General features: G+C 51.6%; 1 protein-coding gene across 6 annotated transcripts in view; it reads left to right on the top strand.

Moving 5' to 3' along the window:
- The window catches only part of MICAL2 (microtubule associated monooxygenase, calponin and LIM domain containing 2), a 219,692-nt gene that overhangs the window by 103,205 nt on the left and 100,297 nt on the right, over window positions 1–16,190 (top strand). For all 6 annotated transcript variants that reach the window (XM_066365593.1, XM_066365566.1, XM_066365558.1 and 3 more), the window contains exons 9-15: window positions 3,641–3,898; window positions 6,384–6,499; window positions 7,704–7,830; window positions 9,262–9,352; window positions 10,376–10,523; window positions 11,765–11,964; window positions 12,346–12,452. In XM_066365593.1, coding sequence (XP_066221690.1) covers window positions 3,641–3,898; window positions 6,384–6,499; window positions 7,704–7,830; window positions 9,262–9,352; window positions 10,376–10,523; window positions 11,765–11,964; window positions 12,346–12,452 — 1,047 coding nt within the window. The remainder of the gene's footprint in view (window positions 1–3,640; window positions 3,899–6,383; window positions 6,500–7,703; window positions 7,831–9,261; window positions 9,353–10,375; window positions 10,524–11,764; window positions 11,965–12,345; window positions 12,453–16,190) is intronic.

Genomic DNA, 16,190 nt, shown 5'->3' with positions numbered 1-16,190 from the left:
TTTGTCCAGCTGGTTTTGTGGCCTCTGCCTCCTGCCTCTGCGTTTTCCTGCTGAAACAGAGAGCAGGGTTGGTGGAAAGTGTCTGTGGTCAGGTGTTCAGCCTTCCCAGCACCCCTGTTCCCTCCGCCGCTGCTGTAGCCTGCAGATAAGGATCATGCAGTCTGGGGTCAGCCTGCTCCCTGCTGTCAGCCTAGAGCTCAAGCCGCGTGGTGACCATTCATCGCTGCTTGTCAGAGAAGAATGCGCCTATGTTCTCGCCAGCCCGTGCTGGCAGCGGCCAGATGGCATTAGTAACCCAGCCCTCCCCTGGGTCTCCTCCGTACCGAGAGCCTCAGTTGCTGGGTGGGAAGTGTGAATGAGGGAGGAGGTTTGAAAGAGGCTGACTGAGCACCACCCGCAGCTGCATGAGCAGTGGGCTCCACATCTGGTGCTCCACTGCTGACCTGGTCTCAGGAAGGCAAGTCCATGTCTCCTTCCTCCCTCTGCTCTGCAGGCGTTTCTCCAAAAGTTGTGACCTCTGTCGGGATGCCTGTGTCAGATAGTGAAGGAGTGTTATTTCAGGACCAGGGGTGCAGGTGCAGTGGGCACCTTTGCAGGCTGGGGAGGCTTTTGTCAGCCACCCCTGGGACATGAGGCAAAGTGTGACTTGGCTTTCCTCTTTCACGGGCTAAGCACTCCAGCCATGCTAAGTTTCAGGTCATCCCAGGGCAATTGTCCAGGCCACACGTGTTGTTTATGGAGACTCAATTCCTTGGCACTTGTCAAAGCCCCTCCATCTCCCGTCTCAGGCTCTCCACTGTGACACAGGTGGGCAAGAATGACCCACTCTGATCCCACATTTCGTAACTATGGAAGAGCTGGGAGCAGATCCCAAAGGGATCTGTCCTCATTGGGGGTCTTTCTTCTCCCCCAGAGACTCTGGGAGCATCTTCTGAGCTGGTGCTAAGGGGCCTGTTGGTATAAGACCAAATTATTATCTAGAAATTGGAGGCCATAGGCTAGACATGGGGGAATTGAACAACCATTTGTTCAGGAGTTCTGGCCCGAGTCTCCAAGTGCCCAGCTAAGCTTTATAGTATTTGCATAAGCCAGGAGCCAAACCGTCTATCCTGAGCCACTTGAATTAACATTCATCTCCTCCTCCTGAAGGAATGGCAAGCCCTCTAGGGCTTTCCTCTCCCTATCTGGGTCAGCATCTTCCTAGAGATACAAGGTACTGAGAACATGTTTATGGAATGACTGATTGACCTGCTTCCCCATCTAGTCCTTCTGATCTCTGGGCTTCTTTCTATGGCTGCTGAAGGGAGAGGAAAGTGGGAACCATACCTCTAGGTTCCCAGCTGTGTCCACCTTGCTTTCCCCACAAGGAGGGTGGCCCACCCCCTGGGACCCTGCCTCTGCTGGTTCACACACATGCAGGCTCGGATCCCGGGAGGAGCTCCCATCATGGCTTGCTCCTGCCGTAATGGGAGCTCAGTTGCCGTGTGTGTGAGGTGGATGCACATCACAGCTGGTCTCCGAGGCTGAGTCCACCCTCACATGAAGCGGCGAACAGGCACTGCCTGACCTTCACTTCTGGCCTACCGCCTCTTTCCAGCTCCGCACTTGGGGTGACCATTCTTCCTGTTGTATTACCTACCTTTGCTTGTTTTGGCTGCTTTGCTCACCACCCTACCTGTCTGTCTAGCACCCAGACTCTCTTTAGTACCCTAGGCCTGTGGAAAATGAGGCCCAGATTCATTCCCCTGCCTTTACCTGAATTTGGAGCTACTTGGCCAGGCCTGCCCACTTTACTGAGAGCCTCATTCCCACCTTCCTCTTTCTCATTTTTGTTTTCAACCCTTCCCTATGGTTCTGCTCTGCCATCCACCCACTCGCCTGGGACCTCCTGCCCTGCAAGGCCCTGTGGCTCCTCCCAGCAGTCCCAGGCCAGGTGGACTGTCATCCCAGTGCAGCCTGGGGGGCTGTCCCTTTGCCAGGTCCCCGCACTCCCGCTCGGGCATCAGCACCAGACATTGTGCTGTGTCCACATTCACCTATCACCCAGTTCACCGTGGGTACTTGCAGCATGTATGAAGAGGGGGCTTTTAGAGACTCGTCTGTTCATTTTTCCTATCTCATCTCCACACCTCCGAGGGAAGGGCGTGATCATGTTAGTGTAGGAATAGTTTGAAAAAGGAAATCAAATAACAGGAGCTCCAGCCTGAATGCCATGACCTGACAAAGGGCTCTTAGGCCAATGCTGATGCAATGTGGGTGACATGGTTTGGGTGTGGAAATATTAGAATTCCCGGAACAAAGTATTTGAACTCGTGGCTATGGGGAAAATTGACCCAGTAGGTCACTTTGTAGATGAAGCTATGCCTTTGCCTGAATTTGGAGCTACTTGGCCAGGCTTGCCCACTTTACTGAGAGCCTCAGTAAATTTACCTTTGTAAATGCTCTTGCTGGTGCCTAGGGTGGGTCCAGGCTGCACTTTGCTGTATGCTGTGTTTTGTGTCATCATTATTGAGGACAGGAATTCCCATTCATTGAGTACTTCCCAAGTGCCAGGTGTCAGGCTGGGGATTTTGTATGGTCTCATTTGGTCCTCACACGGTTCTGTGAACTAAATTTTGTTTTTCTCATTTACCATGTAAGCCAATGGAAAGTCAGAAGGTTTTAACAACTTGCCCAAATTTATGCAGTCAGTCGATAGCAGAGGTGGGATTTGACCTGTTGCTCTTAATAACCCCAAGGTCTATGTTAGTCTTATACACACTAATCCCTGTCACCTCCACCCCAACCACAGATGTGCACCTTCTGTGTCATCTTTTAGGAAACATGGCCTTTTAGTTTCTTTAGCGACACAATAAGCAGATCTGACTCTCAGAGACAGGCGTCCTGCAGTCCCTGCCCGTGTCCCTCCGGGATGGGTGTCCTGGTCCTCTAGGCTCAGGTGTTTCAGACCCTGGTAGGAAGCATAGCAGCTAATACTGTGATAGCCAAGCAGGGCCCCGAGGAGCCTCAGCCTGTCGAGAAAAGGGGTAACTGAGTTTGGAGAGAAAGTCTGAGTTATGTTAAACATCCATTTCTTTTCAGTTCTTGTTTGACCACTAAACACAGCATATCTGGACCATATTAGCTTAGCTTAGTTTAGTTCATTATAAAATCACTCTTTCACTCACTCTTTTCCCTTTTAATTTTACTGGTTGTATAAATCAGCCATAGCAAACAGGCTTCTGTATTTGCCGCCAGACCATTATTAGGTACACTGTTCATTACAACACAGTGTTCTCTGTTGAAATCCCTACATGAGACAACTCTTTTAGAGCTTTGTGCCAGGAAAAAAAGACTGCCTTCCCTAAGGAATTCTATGCTTCCTTCTCTCTGATAAGGAGAGCCCTGTGACATATCACATTTCCCTTTTGCCTTGGATGCCAGGAAGCTCAAAGCCAACTTTGATGCTTAATCACAATGATTAATCCCCACAGCTGGCTGATTTGGTTCCTCTTGCTTCCCCTTGGCCCTGGTTTTCTTCTGCGCCTGGATTAGCGTCACTGTACAGACCCTGTTCCCACTCCTTGTGTGAGGAGGTGGGTGTGAGTCCTGCCCTCTGGTGGGGCAGGTGGCTGCACTGTGCTCCTGCGCTTCCCCCCAGGACTACATCGACACCGAGATGCTGCTGTGTGCTGAGAACGTGAACCAGGACAACCTGCTCTCCTACGCCCGTGAAGCTGCAGACTTCGCCACCAATTACCAGCTGCCGTCTTTAGACTTTGCCATGAACCATTACGGGCAGCCTGACGTGGCCATGTTTGACTTCACCTCCATGTACGCCTCAGAGAACGCGGCCCTGGTGCGCGAGCGTCAGTCACACCAGCTGCTCGTGGCCCTGGTGGGCGACAGCTTGCTAGAGGTACTGCCTACTTTTGGAGCCCCTCAGTCAGTGGTGGGTTTCAGCTGGTTTGCACCGGTTCAGCAGAACCGATACCTAATTTTTTGTTGAGTTTGGCGAACCAGTTGTTAAAATGGCACTTGTAATCAGAATTCTCTCTAAGATGGGCGCCTGGGTAGCCGCCCATGTGAAAATCACAAATTACATTCCTTAATCTTTTTTAACATTCATCTCTGCACAACAGTGTATTCTAAGTGCTGTAGTATAATGTTAATTCTGTCTGTAGGTGAAAAAAAAATTAACTATGTTTGTAATATTTATTCATTTCATAAACCTCATACCTTTGATGAAATACTACATTTTAATTCCCTCACGTTTGTTACTTCAGTAAACAAACATATAATATAAAGAGAAAAAGTGCCAAACAACCAGGGGGTGACAAGCTGTCATTGGCAGTATCTTAAATAACAGTTTTATTGTTTTTTTGTCAGGTATTATTTAATATTTTTCATTAATATTTTAAAACCCTTTCTTATAACATTATCTAGTTTTGTATACCTCTTTTATTGTCCTTATTAAGTATTAAATGCATGAAATAATAAACTACATTTCAGTATATCGCTTTTTATACTTAAAACGGTGATTAGGGCACAGAATTGGTCGTTAAATGATTTGAATCCCACCACGGCCCTCAGTCCTGCCTAAAGATAGGCCCCTGCAGGTATGTTTGGCTGGAGGCATCTGCTTGCACAGCCAGGGAAGGGCAGGCCCCAGCCCGCTGGCGGGACCCCGCCAAGCCCACCCCGGCTTCAAAGCCGACCCCTCCCCTAAATTCAGAGGAGCCAGTTTGTCTGTGTCAGCCAGAGAGCGCTTTCTTCCACCTGGGGTTCTCCTGGGCTGACCTCTTAGCTGAAGTACAAACTTAGGGGCCTGGTCTGGACTTCACAGCCATCCTTCTCAGAGCACGGGGACCGCTGGGCGTGGCCAGGATTCCTTTCTCGTGTGGGTGGAGCTTTGTGGCCTTTCAACATTGAGGTCATGGAGGATGCAAGAAAGGCACGTGGGCCCCAAGTCCAGTTTCTGTCCCTGGCTTGCCTGCTCAAAATTCTTCCCCCACATAGGCAAATGCTAGGATCCTTAGGTAAAATAAAGGCTTCCAGAAGGGATACATTTTCATCTTTAATATAAGCATGGACCAAACTGTGTTTATGTATTTATCCCAAGTTAAGCATCAAATTCCAAACGATGCTTTGGGTGGGCATGGGACAGTTCAGTTAGAAGCGAGCTTGGTGAATCAGCCCTTGCTCACCACGGTGTGTGGACTGTAACCTCGGGTCCTTGGTGAAGCACTCAGCCCCTCAGCCCCACAGCCCACGACTGTGACCTCAGGTCCTTGGATAAGCACTCAGCCCCACAGCCCACACCCCACGACTGTGACCTCAGGTCCTTGGATAAGCACTCAGCCCCTCAGCCCCACAGCCCACACCCCACGACTGTGACCTCGGGTCCTTGGTGAAGCACTCAGCCCCACAGCCCACACCCCACGACTGTGACCTCAGGTCCTTGGTGAAGCACTCAGCCCCACAGCCCACGACTGTGACCTCAGGTCCTTGGATAAGCACTCAGCCCCACAGCCCACACCCCACGACTGTGACCTCAGGTCCTTGGATAAGCACTCAGCCCCTCAGCCCACACCCCATGACTGTGACCTCAGGTCCTTGGATAAGCACTCAGCCCCACAGCCCACACCCCACGACTGTGACCTCAGGTCCTTGGTGAAGCACTCAGCCCCACAGCCCACACCCCACGACTGTGACCTCGGGTCCTTGGATAAGCACTCAGCCCCTCAGCCCCACAGCCCACACCCCACAACTGTGACCTCGGGTCCTTGGATAAGCACTCAGCCCCACAGCCCACACCCCACAACTGTGACCTCGGGTCCTTGGATAAGCACTCAGCCCCACAGCCCCACAGCCCACACCCCACGACTGTGACCTCAGGTCCTTGGTGAAGCACTCAGCCCCTCAGCCCCACAGCCCACACCCCACTTCTCCACTTTGTCACTTGGAGTCCATGATCTCTGCTGCACCTAAACCACACAGACTTCTCCCATCAGGCTCCGCCACTGTCCAGCCACCAAGACGTTGCCCACTATCTTACTCCCGCTATTCCTGAATAAATTACAACCAGAATTCTATCCATTCTTTAAAATCAGCATAAATGTACCTCTTTTATGAAACGTTCCCTCTTTTCCTCCCCCAGGGTGGGAGTTTTTCTCTGCCTTTTTTGAGCCCCCAAGCAGTTTTGCTGCTGCTGTGCCATGGGCCCCTCTACATACGGCTGGTGCTGCAGATGTTTGTGTTTGTGGTGAATCTCAGCAGCTGCCCCACACCCCTCTGTCCCCCAGTGCTTTGCAGGGGCCTGGAGCCAGAGCGTGCAGGATAGAATGCAATAGCAGGCTGGAGTCATTAGAATCCCCTCGAGTTTTGCATGTTTTCTTTTACAGCCCTTTTGGCCCATGGGCACAGGCTGTGCCCGCGGCTTCCTGGCCGCCTTCGACACGGCCTGGATGGTGAAGAGCTGGGACCAGGGCATGCCTCCCCTGGAGCTGCTGGCTGAAAGGTGAGTGCGGGCAGCCAAGCTCCCGGCTGAGGCAGGAAAGGCAGCGTGGCCGGCTATTAGGTGGCACCTGGATGATGCCTCTGTCCCCTCTCATCTGCCTTCCCACACGTGGCTTGCTTTTTTTTTTTTTTTTTTTTTTTTATTTTTCTGAAGCTGGAAACGAGGAGAGACAGTCAGACAGACTCCCGCATGCGCCCGACCGGGATCCACCCGGCACGCCCACCAGGGGCAATGCTCTGCCCCTCTGGGACGTCGCTCTGCCGCGACCAGAGCCACTCTAGCGCCTAGGGCAGAGGCCAAGGAGCCATCCCCAGCATCCGGGCCATCTTTGCTCCAATGGAGCCTTGCTGCGGGAGGGGACGAGAGAGACAGAGAGGAAGGAGGGGGGGGGGGGTGGAGAAGCAAATGGGCGCTTCTCCTATGTGCCCCGGCCGGGAATCGAACCCGGGTCCCCCACACGCCAGGCTGACGCTCTACCGCTGAGCCAACCGGCCAGGGCCCACGTGGCTGGCTTTGATCATCAGGGTCCCCAGTGAAACTTTCTCCATCATGACTTTCTTTGGGGGCCAGGACCTTAGGTCCTGGACGCCAGGGAGAGATTTTCATGCAGGTGGCCCTGTAGTTGGGGTTCCAGCCCTGCTCAGTCGCCCAGGAGCTGGAGGAGGTTCAGGGGAAGCTTCCATTAGAATGCCGAGTGCCTCACCCTTTTGGGGGCTGGATTCTCTGAGCTCCCCTCCCCCCCGGACCTCTTCTGCTGCTGAGATCCTGGGCTTCCTCCCAGACCCCTGCTGTTGGCTACGTGGCTGTGACAGCTGGTGGACTGAGAGGAGTCAAGAGTAGTGGGTGGGGACAGCCCTTTGCTGGTCTTGGGTACGGAGGGAGGCCTGTGGTCTTGAGGGACAGGCCACAGGAGACTGCGTGGCTAACTGGTGGTTATAACAAAACCATAGGTCACTGTGCTGCCAGCTCTGCCTGGTGGAGGTGGCCAGCATCCCCCTCCCGGACTCCTTCCTGCCTCCTCTCCACCCCTTTGAAGCTCCCCCACTCTGCAGATCTTAAGAACCAGGAGGGCCAAGCATTGCAGGGAAGATTTATACAAACACAGCTAAGAAGCCCTTGAGGGCAGGAGCAGGGGCATGGGGGTGGGGACAAAGGCCTCAGGCTTCAAAAGCAATCCTTGACCCCATGCTCTGCCTCCCTCTAGAGAAAGTCTTTATCGGCTGTTACCTCAAACGACCCCAGAGAACATCAACAAGAACTTTGAGCAGTACACGTTGGATCCAGGGACACGGTATCCGAACCTCAACTCCCACTGTGTCCGGCCCAATCAGGTAAGTCCTTCCCGGGGCTTCACCTGGGTGACCCTGCACTACGCGGTGGGAAGGAGAGGTCACCTCAAATCTTGGCACATCCCTGGGGCTAAGGCCACCAGTACCTCCTGGCCCAAAAATGGGACCAGTTCATCTCTCTAGGAAAGTCACAAGAGTAACATCGAGTCAGCATCTCTCTAGCCTACAGGCAAGATGTAAGTAGATGTCTATTCATACACATGTACATATATAAGTTCTGTCCGTTTTTGGAATAAAACAAAATACAAATTTTTCTTACTGTCAATAAACTTTATTAAATAATATAATTGCCATTATTATTAATGATTTCTTGCCAGCGTGAGGGCAATTTATATATCCCATTTTTGAAAAATGTTTTATCTTTTGATGCGAAAAATTGAACCAGTGCTTGTTTGAGACTTTCTTCATTTTTGAATTTTTTGCCCTTCAAAAAATTTTGTAAGGACAAAAACAAGTGATAGTCGGAGGGTGATAAGTCCGGGGAATATGGTGGATACGACAGATATGCTTCTGTAGCATTTCTTCCTTATTGAAATTCGTATACAATACAGTGGCGTAAATGAATTTTATCAGTAGCCATGGGTACACTATCACTTCACACATAAGACTAAGGTGAATCAACTTTGTTTTAGTTAATTTGCTACGTCAGTATGTATACATTAAGTGATAAAAATAGAGAGGCACACATGCGCCAAATAAACATGTGCTTACGTGTTGAAACTTGTGATAGAAACGGACAGAACTTTCCAGTAGACCTTATATTTACATATGTGTACTTGCCAGCATGCATTTGCTGCTAAATATACCTCTCTCAAATAATCTACTTGACTAAATACTGAGTTCCTTTTATCACCATCCTGGACTATTTTTTCTCCCCTTGATTCAGAGCCATACAATGTCTTCAGCCAATAGCACAAAGAGTGGTGTGAGTTTCAAAAATCAGCCAATGATAATATACACTGCTCACAAAAATGAGGGGATCAGGGAACGTGCAGATACTCCAGTACTTTCAGCCTTTTGTATAGCGCATTTTCACCAATGAAATAAAAGTTGGTTTTGCATCTCATTTGCATAATTGAACAGCCTCTTTGACTTGTTGTTTGACTTTCGGATGTTCTTGTTTAATAAAAAAAATCAAATGCTTCCCTTTTTTTTTTAATCGCTTCATATTCATTTTGAAATATCCCCTAATCTTCGTGAGCAGTATATTTACACGTGAGTGCTTCCACATCCGGGTGAATGACTGAGCTCCGTTGCTCTGTGTCTCAGGTGGCCTGGGTTCTCTCGCTGAGGGTCCAGTGGCAGAGGAAAAGGATGCTGACACTAAGTAGAAAGTAGGTCAGGTCCAGAGGCCCTGAGACTAGAATTTGAGGGAAGACTGGTGGGCAGCTGTGTGGTCTCTCTGGCTCGTAGGTGAAGCATCTGTACATCACGAAGGAGCTGCACCACTTCCCTCTCCAGAGGCTGGGCTCAGTGAGGAGATCCGTCGGCCTCTCCAGGCAGGGTAAGCAACCACCCTGGGGCCTCAGGGAGGCCACTGTGCACACAGGTCCTGCAGCCAGCCTGGCTCTGCTCCAGTGACCCGGGCCAGGCTCTCTCCTCAATACTTAAGTGTCAGGACAATGACATCCCTACATCGTAATCATCATAAAGCGGTTAATACGTGTTGAGTTGAGCACTCAGTACATTGCAGTGAACTGCGGAATTACTTCACTGGGACTTGCTTTTCTTTTCCTTTTATTTCCAGTATGGGGGGTCTTGTCTCCCCAGCTGGGTAGCACACTCTGTGTGCTCCCCTCTTTCCCTGGTCACAGGGTCTGGCACAGTGCTGGGCACAGGTGCTCAGGAGTGGAGGGAAGAGATGATTAAAATGAGTAATCCATCAGGTTTTGCTCAGGTCACCATCCTGCTTTAAACCTCTCGGTCATCTGCCCAGATCTGTGTCCTCCCTGCCTTTGGGCCAGCTCGGCCTTACCAGCCAGCCCTCCCTTTCCTCCAACACCACATGCCCCAGTGCCACCGCCCCCTGTAGTCAACCATCCTACACAAACATGGCAGCTTTTCCTCGAGTCTTTGCCATGGCATAGCCCTGTCTTCCTGCAATGCCTTTTTCTGTCTGATAAATTACTAGACACTTTTCAAGAAGCAGCTCAAATGTGCCTCCTTTGTGATTCTCTTTGGCAAGTTCCCCGGCCCTGGTAGACTCGGAGTAAACTCACTCACACGCTCCCCCGGCACCTTGCTTCTCTGACATTGCAGCTCTGTGTCACCGTCACCCACTTCTGCATCTGTCTGCCACACTGGATGAGATGTTGGCAGAGTCCATGTAGTCCTCACCTTTGTGTTTGGAGAGCATGCTTCCTGTCTCAGCATCCTGCTCTCCTGCCATGCTCATGACAGGGCCCCTGGCCTTGGTACTTGCTTTTCCTCCTGCTCCCCAGCCATGGTGGCAGTCAGAGAGACTGCCACCCCAGGAGACCCTGAGATTTCCCCAGAGCACTTCACTGTCTGTTTCCCCTTCCTGCAGAGTCAGACATTCGGCCCAGCAAGCTCTTAACCTGGTGCCAGCAGCAGACCGAGGGCTACCAGCATGTCAATGTCACCGACCTGACCACATCCTGGAGAAGTGGCCTGGCCCTGTGTGCCATCATCCACCACTTCCGGCCTGAGCTGATGTGAGTCCAGGGCCCAGGCTGGACCTGCTGAGCTCCTCACAGCCCAGGGGGACCCACCAAGCTCCTCACAGCCCGGGGAGACCCGCCAAGCTCCTCACAGCCCGGGGGGACCCGCCAAGCTCCTCACAGCCCGGGGGGACCCGCCAAGCTCCTCACAGCCCGGGGGGACCCGCCAAGCTCCTCACAGCCCGGGGGGACCCTGGAGACAAGGGAAACCAGGGCTGTTCTGTTAGGTGCAGAACCTTCAGAACTTGGTTCAAAATTCCTCTTTGCATGTCTTTAGTTTGAGCTTTTTCTTACATTTTACCCCCTTTGTACTGATTCGTCTGTCCACAACTTGTTTGATCTGTGTTCTTAATATATGAGGAGCAAAGTGGCTCAGGCTCAGTGATTATACTTGTCCGTCTCCCCCCCCCCCCCCCCCCACACACACAACCACCACCCATCACCACACTTGAAAAATGTGAGCATTTGCACCATGGAGCTCCCCCCTTAAGACAGGAATTGCAGGCAAGAGCTGATGGGGGTGGGGGTGGGGTGGGGAGGAAGAATATGAAGGTTTACAGCCAAAATATTAGATTTGAGACCCAGATCGATTTGCTGTGTACCATTGGGCAATTGACGAGTTTGTTTCTTCATTTTATAAATTGGGAATAATGTCAGGTTCGTTAGGAAGATTGAATTATATTTGTGGAAATACCTTGTGGTGTTGAAAACACAATACACCTATTGTGGTATCAAACTCGATGTGTGCAGTGTCTCGTATCTGTAAGCAGATTCATCCAAAGGGCGGAAAGGGAGCCTATGAAAGGGTTATCACTTGGTACCTTTAGAAAGTGAGGTTGCCTGGAAAAGGGGGTGGGACTCTCACTTATTACTTTACATGTTATCAATAATTTGATTCCTTTGTTTTTTACAAGAAGCCCATGTTAGTTTTGTTAAAGGAAAAGGAAAAGAACACAAGGGAACTACTGAAAAGCAAAGTAGCTCATCCCTTTCCCAAAGTGGTATAAATCATTTCCTGATTGTTTTCAGCCCAGGCAGCAATGACATCATCATGGCCCAAATCCGACTTGGCCCCACCCTGAGCGAGAAGGACAGTGCTGGCTTCTGACAGCCTCCTGGGGAGCAGGGTCGGGATGTGATTTGGGACAAGGGCTGGGGTCACTGTTACTTCACCCCCACCCCCACCCGGTGCTTCTGCCTCCTCTCCCTAAATGTCACCTTGTTTGATTCTCTAGCAACTTTGACTCTTTGAACGAAGACGATGCTGTGGAGAACAACCAGCTGGCATTTGATGTGGCTGAGCGTGAGTTCGGCATCCCCCCAGTGACCACGGGCAAAGAGATGGCGTCGGCCCAGGAGCCCGACAAGCTCAGCATGGTCATGTACCTCTCCAAGTTCTACGAGCTCTTCCGGGGCACCCCGCTGAGGCCTGTGGGTAAGGACCTGCTTCTGGAGCAGGCTTGGCTCTGCCTTTGAGCCATCTCTGCCCATGTCTGGCTGCTCTTTACACTGTGGTCTTCTGCTCTAGGGCTGACCCCTGCCTTCCCTTTGACTGTGAGGACAAGTAGGGTAGGCCCCACCCACCCAGACCCGTGTCTGTAAGTGGGTCCGTGTGCAGCTGCCACATGACGCTGGGGTCTGCCCCTGACGTTGGGAGGTCTCCGATAGAGCTGCAGCAGCTCCCTGACCAGGCCATTTCCATTTTTCATTGTAGGGGACAGAACTATTTTGGGGGGCCCTGTAGTAGTGACACCCCTGAGCCCTAGGGTAGCTGCGGAAGGATCCAAATCTCTGTCACACTTCTACTTCCTAACAGATGCTCGGGGCAAAAACTATGGAGAAAATGCTGACTTCGGCGTGGCCAAATCATCCCTCTGTCATAACTATCTCAACCTCACGTTTCCGAGGAAGAGGACGCCACGAGTGAGTCTAGGCTTGGTTTGTGTTTAGTTTCTTCCTGCACATGGACGGGGCAGGGGGTTGGAGAATGCCCTGCTCTTGGTCTGTCTCTGCTGATGAATTACACAGATAAAGCACTCCCAGCAGGCGAGTAAAACGCAGCTTAGTAATGGAGTGTTTCTGGAAGTTCCCCCTGGCACTTTGTAGCAGGGCTAGCCTCCGTGACTTACAAGTGGCTCCAGGAAGGTCCCGGTAGATCAGCTCTGCCTCCTGAGGGGGGAGGAGGGGACTGTTTCTCCCTTTGTTAAGTAGATGGTTTAGATCAGCAGCACAGTGGCCATTCTGTGTTAAGGGTGCCTGGGGATGCTGCTTGTACACATTCTGTTCTGTTAATTTCTTTTATTCACTCACCAAACGTTTAGAGGGCCATACTGTATGCCAACATTAAGGCTGAACTTTGTTTTTGACGAGGAGAGAAAATATACAGAGGTGAATAGTGTATGTTCCTTGCCTTTGAAGAGCTCGAAGCCTACGAGGTTTCCAAACTTTCCTGACCTATGGCACCCTTAGTGTCTTAATAACTTGTTTTTCACAGTATCCTTAGATTAAAAGAAATACTTAGAAGTTCCATTTATTAAGTAGTTGAGTTCAAATAACGTAGTAAGAGTATTTTGCAAGGTCTGTGACAGACTGCACCGCGGTTCCCTAGAAAATCAAAAATGTCCTGCCCCTCCTCCGTGGGTTTACCGAGGTGCCACACGTGGGCCGTGGCCGTGGTGCACAGTGTGGGAGCTCTGGGCCTCCTGAGAGACTCTCTCTGACTTGCCGCAGTGTCTCTGTAGAAGGAGCAGTGCAAGTTGTCTTGCTTGTGCTCACTGTAAAAATTTTAGAAAGGAGGCCCAGGGGGCAGGCCTGGCACAAAGCCGCCTTTCCTGTCCGGCACGGGCGGCCCTCCCCTTGCTGGGCCGAAGGCTGCAGGCCTCTGCTTGTCTCAGTCTCATCAAGTGGCTGGCAGTCTCTTAAACCCTGGCCAGTCATGCCATGTCCTGCCAGTCCCTCCACCCAGGGTGGGGCTGCGGCCGTGTGGCCTCCTCTGTCTCTCTCAGCTGTGTGAGCAGGGTCACTTTTTCCACTGAGGGATGTGCTCCCTGGAATGTTGCAAGCAGTTGTCGCGCTGGCTGCAGGCGCGGGAGAGGATCCTTCGCACCCCACCACGCCCTGTCTGTAGGAAGGCCTGGGAGCCACGCTGGGGCTGGGAAGGAAGGTGTGCGGGTCTGCTGGCACACTGTGCTGCTCCCAGCTGTTCTGCCCCGCTCTGTGCCCCGGGCAGCCCCATGCAGAGGCTCTGTGTGAGGGCTGCATCACCACCGCATGTCCCACAATGAAAGCTATTTCCTGAAGACCACTAACAGGCTTGTTCCATCCCAGTCTGGCCATGTTTCCCGTGAAGCCCAAGGACCCACTCAGGGCTGTCCCGTCCCAGGCAGGCCAGTGCAGTCTTCCTGGAAGCTCTCGGGCCAAGCGTTGACCACCTTTCTCCATTCACCTGTTTTCTCCCACAGAGCCCACAGCTGGGAACAGAAGGGGGAATGGGAGAGGACTGTTTAAACCTTGCACTCACCACACCTCTGTTTACAGAGGGACCCAGTTGAAATTGCCCGGCCAGCTCTAGCTCAGATGGTGGGAACGGCCAAAAGTCAGCAGTCAGCCAGGCCAGCCAGGCCCCCGATGTCTGCCGGGGCCTCGCTGCACTCTCCGCTGGCTCTGCTGGGAAGTGCAGGCAGCCCCTGTCCTCTCCCTGGCCAGCCCCGACCGACTCTGAGCCATGTCCAGTCTCTGCTGGGGTGTGCACGTGGGCTGTTCATCTTGAGACAAGTGCAGAGCCACAGATCTGATCCCACAGCCCCATTTATTGCCCCAAATTTTCCCTGCTCTTGAGATGGGTAGAGACATTACCAGGTCTTATTTGTCCCCTCTTAAAACTGATTGAATGCTTCCTCTGGGTGTGATGGAAAGTTAGTAAGGCCAGTGGGTCCTGAGATCCTGTGGTCCGCACTGAGTTACCCCAGCATATAGTCCACCGCTCAGTGCCAGTGCAGTGATTGGACCGCACGGAACACACCCCTCTCCATTCGGCCACAGCTCTTCTTGTTGCATTTGGATGCTTTGTTGGCTTGGGGGAACCTATTTACTGTGCTTTTTAGTCTTAACATTTCTCACAAGCAAAGAGTACTGAGTCCACTCCAGGTTCCCCTGGAATGGGCACAGAGATATCTGCCCAGAGACTCAGAAGAGTACACACACATAGAGGCTCCACGAGTTACGCCCGGAAGATATCCAAGCGATTAGTTACACAACCCTCGATGCGCAGCTCGCGTGCCCCTGTGGACTAGATGCAGGCCCACAGCGCTGCGCTGCAAGCTCACACAGTGTCTGCACGTGGGTGCATCTGTATTCAACCCTTCTCCCCTCCTCCCTGCCCCTCCCTGCCCCTCCCCCACTGCCAGAGGAGCACTGGGACATGGGGACTGAACGGCCCACGTCTGTCTGTTCACAATGTGGCATCTTCATCTGAAGGGGGCTCATTGTTTCCCTGCTGAGCTAGTCTCACAAATCTCTCTCCCTCCTAGTTTTCACTGTTGCTATTAAATTCTTCTCTCATCCCTAGTCCTGATAACGTTAAAATCCCAGGAAGACTGACCAACACGAGGCAAAATATGACTCTTCCTCCTCCAAGGACGTCATTTACATTTAGAGAGAATCACTTTCCCATCCAGCTGCCAAGAGGGTTGTCCCTCTGGTAAGTGGTGGCTATGGGGTTGACTGATTTGCTCTGAAGACTGGATAGTCCCAGCCTGTGGAAAGATGAGTTTGAGATGATCTTTTCCCCTTAATAAGCCCTGGTTCTGCTTCTGCAGAACTGCCTGGTCAGCATCTAAAAGCCTCAGAGCAAGAATTAGTTCCTGGGGACTCTTGTCACCATGTACCACAGGTGACATCCCAACTTATGTGGTCTCAGTCCTCACTCTCCTAGACCCGCCATATGTGGGTAATACCTGCATTTATGATCATTTTCAGCCATTACACACATTATATTACGTATGTACTCAGGGGACCCGATCTTTTCTCCATTCTGAGCCCACTCCTTGGAGGACAACACAGCATAGAAGTTGTCACGAAGGTTGAAGGGAGTCAAGAGGAGCAGGTCGTGATGCTGCCAGGCTTCGCCATTGCAGGGCCCATGAGTAGCCCCTCCAGTACCCGGTCTGCAGGCTGGTCTCCCCTGTCCTCTGTACAACAGCTGGAGATTCTGAGCTGACTTACGGAATGGCAATGCCCTCTGAAGCCAGGCAGACACATATGTGTTAGATCTGCTGGAGATTCACATGTTTAAACCTCCCAGGAAGTCCCTTTGCTTGTCTGCAGAATGATTATAGTAACAAGCATTGCACTACGGTGAAGACACCTAAAACAAGTGCATGCTGCAGGCCTGAGCACATCCTTCGGCACTTGGAAGGGGCTCTATATATGATAGCTTGTGCCTTTTTAAAGTGCCAATTAAATAAAGGTGTGTGTCTTCTGAAAAGATAAGTGAAACTAGTTGGATTGGACACTAGGTCTGACACTGCGACCGTGATCAATGTAGCACTTCACAGCGTACAAAACCGTGTTCTGTGCATCTCATTTGCCCTCATGTTACCTTCTGAGGAAGGCAGGGAGTGTATTCTTGTCCCAGTTTTAGAAGTGGGAAACATGAATGTA

The sequence above is a fragment of the Saccopteryx leptura genome, chromosome 1 (assembly GCF_036850995.1).
Source record: "Saccopteryx leptura isolate mSacLep1 chromosome 1, mSacLep1_pri_phased_curated, whole genome shotgun sequence".
Lineage (NCBI taxonomy): Eukaryota > Metazoa > Chordata > Mammalia > Chiroptera > Emballonuridae > Saccopteryx > Saccopteryx leptura.
Note: the sequence above shows the minus strand (reverse complement) of the source record. Positions and strands in the feature narration are given on the sequence as shown.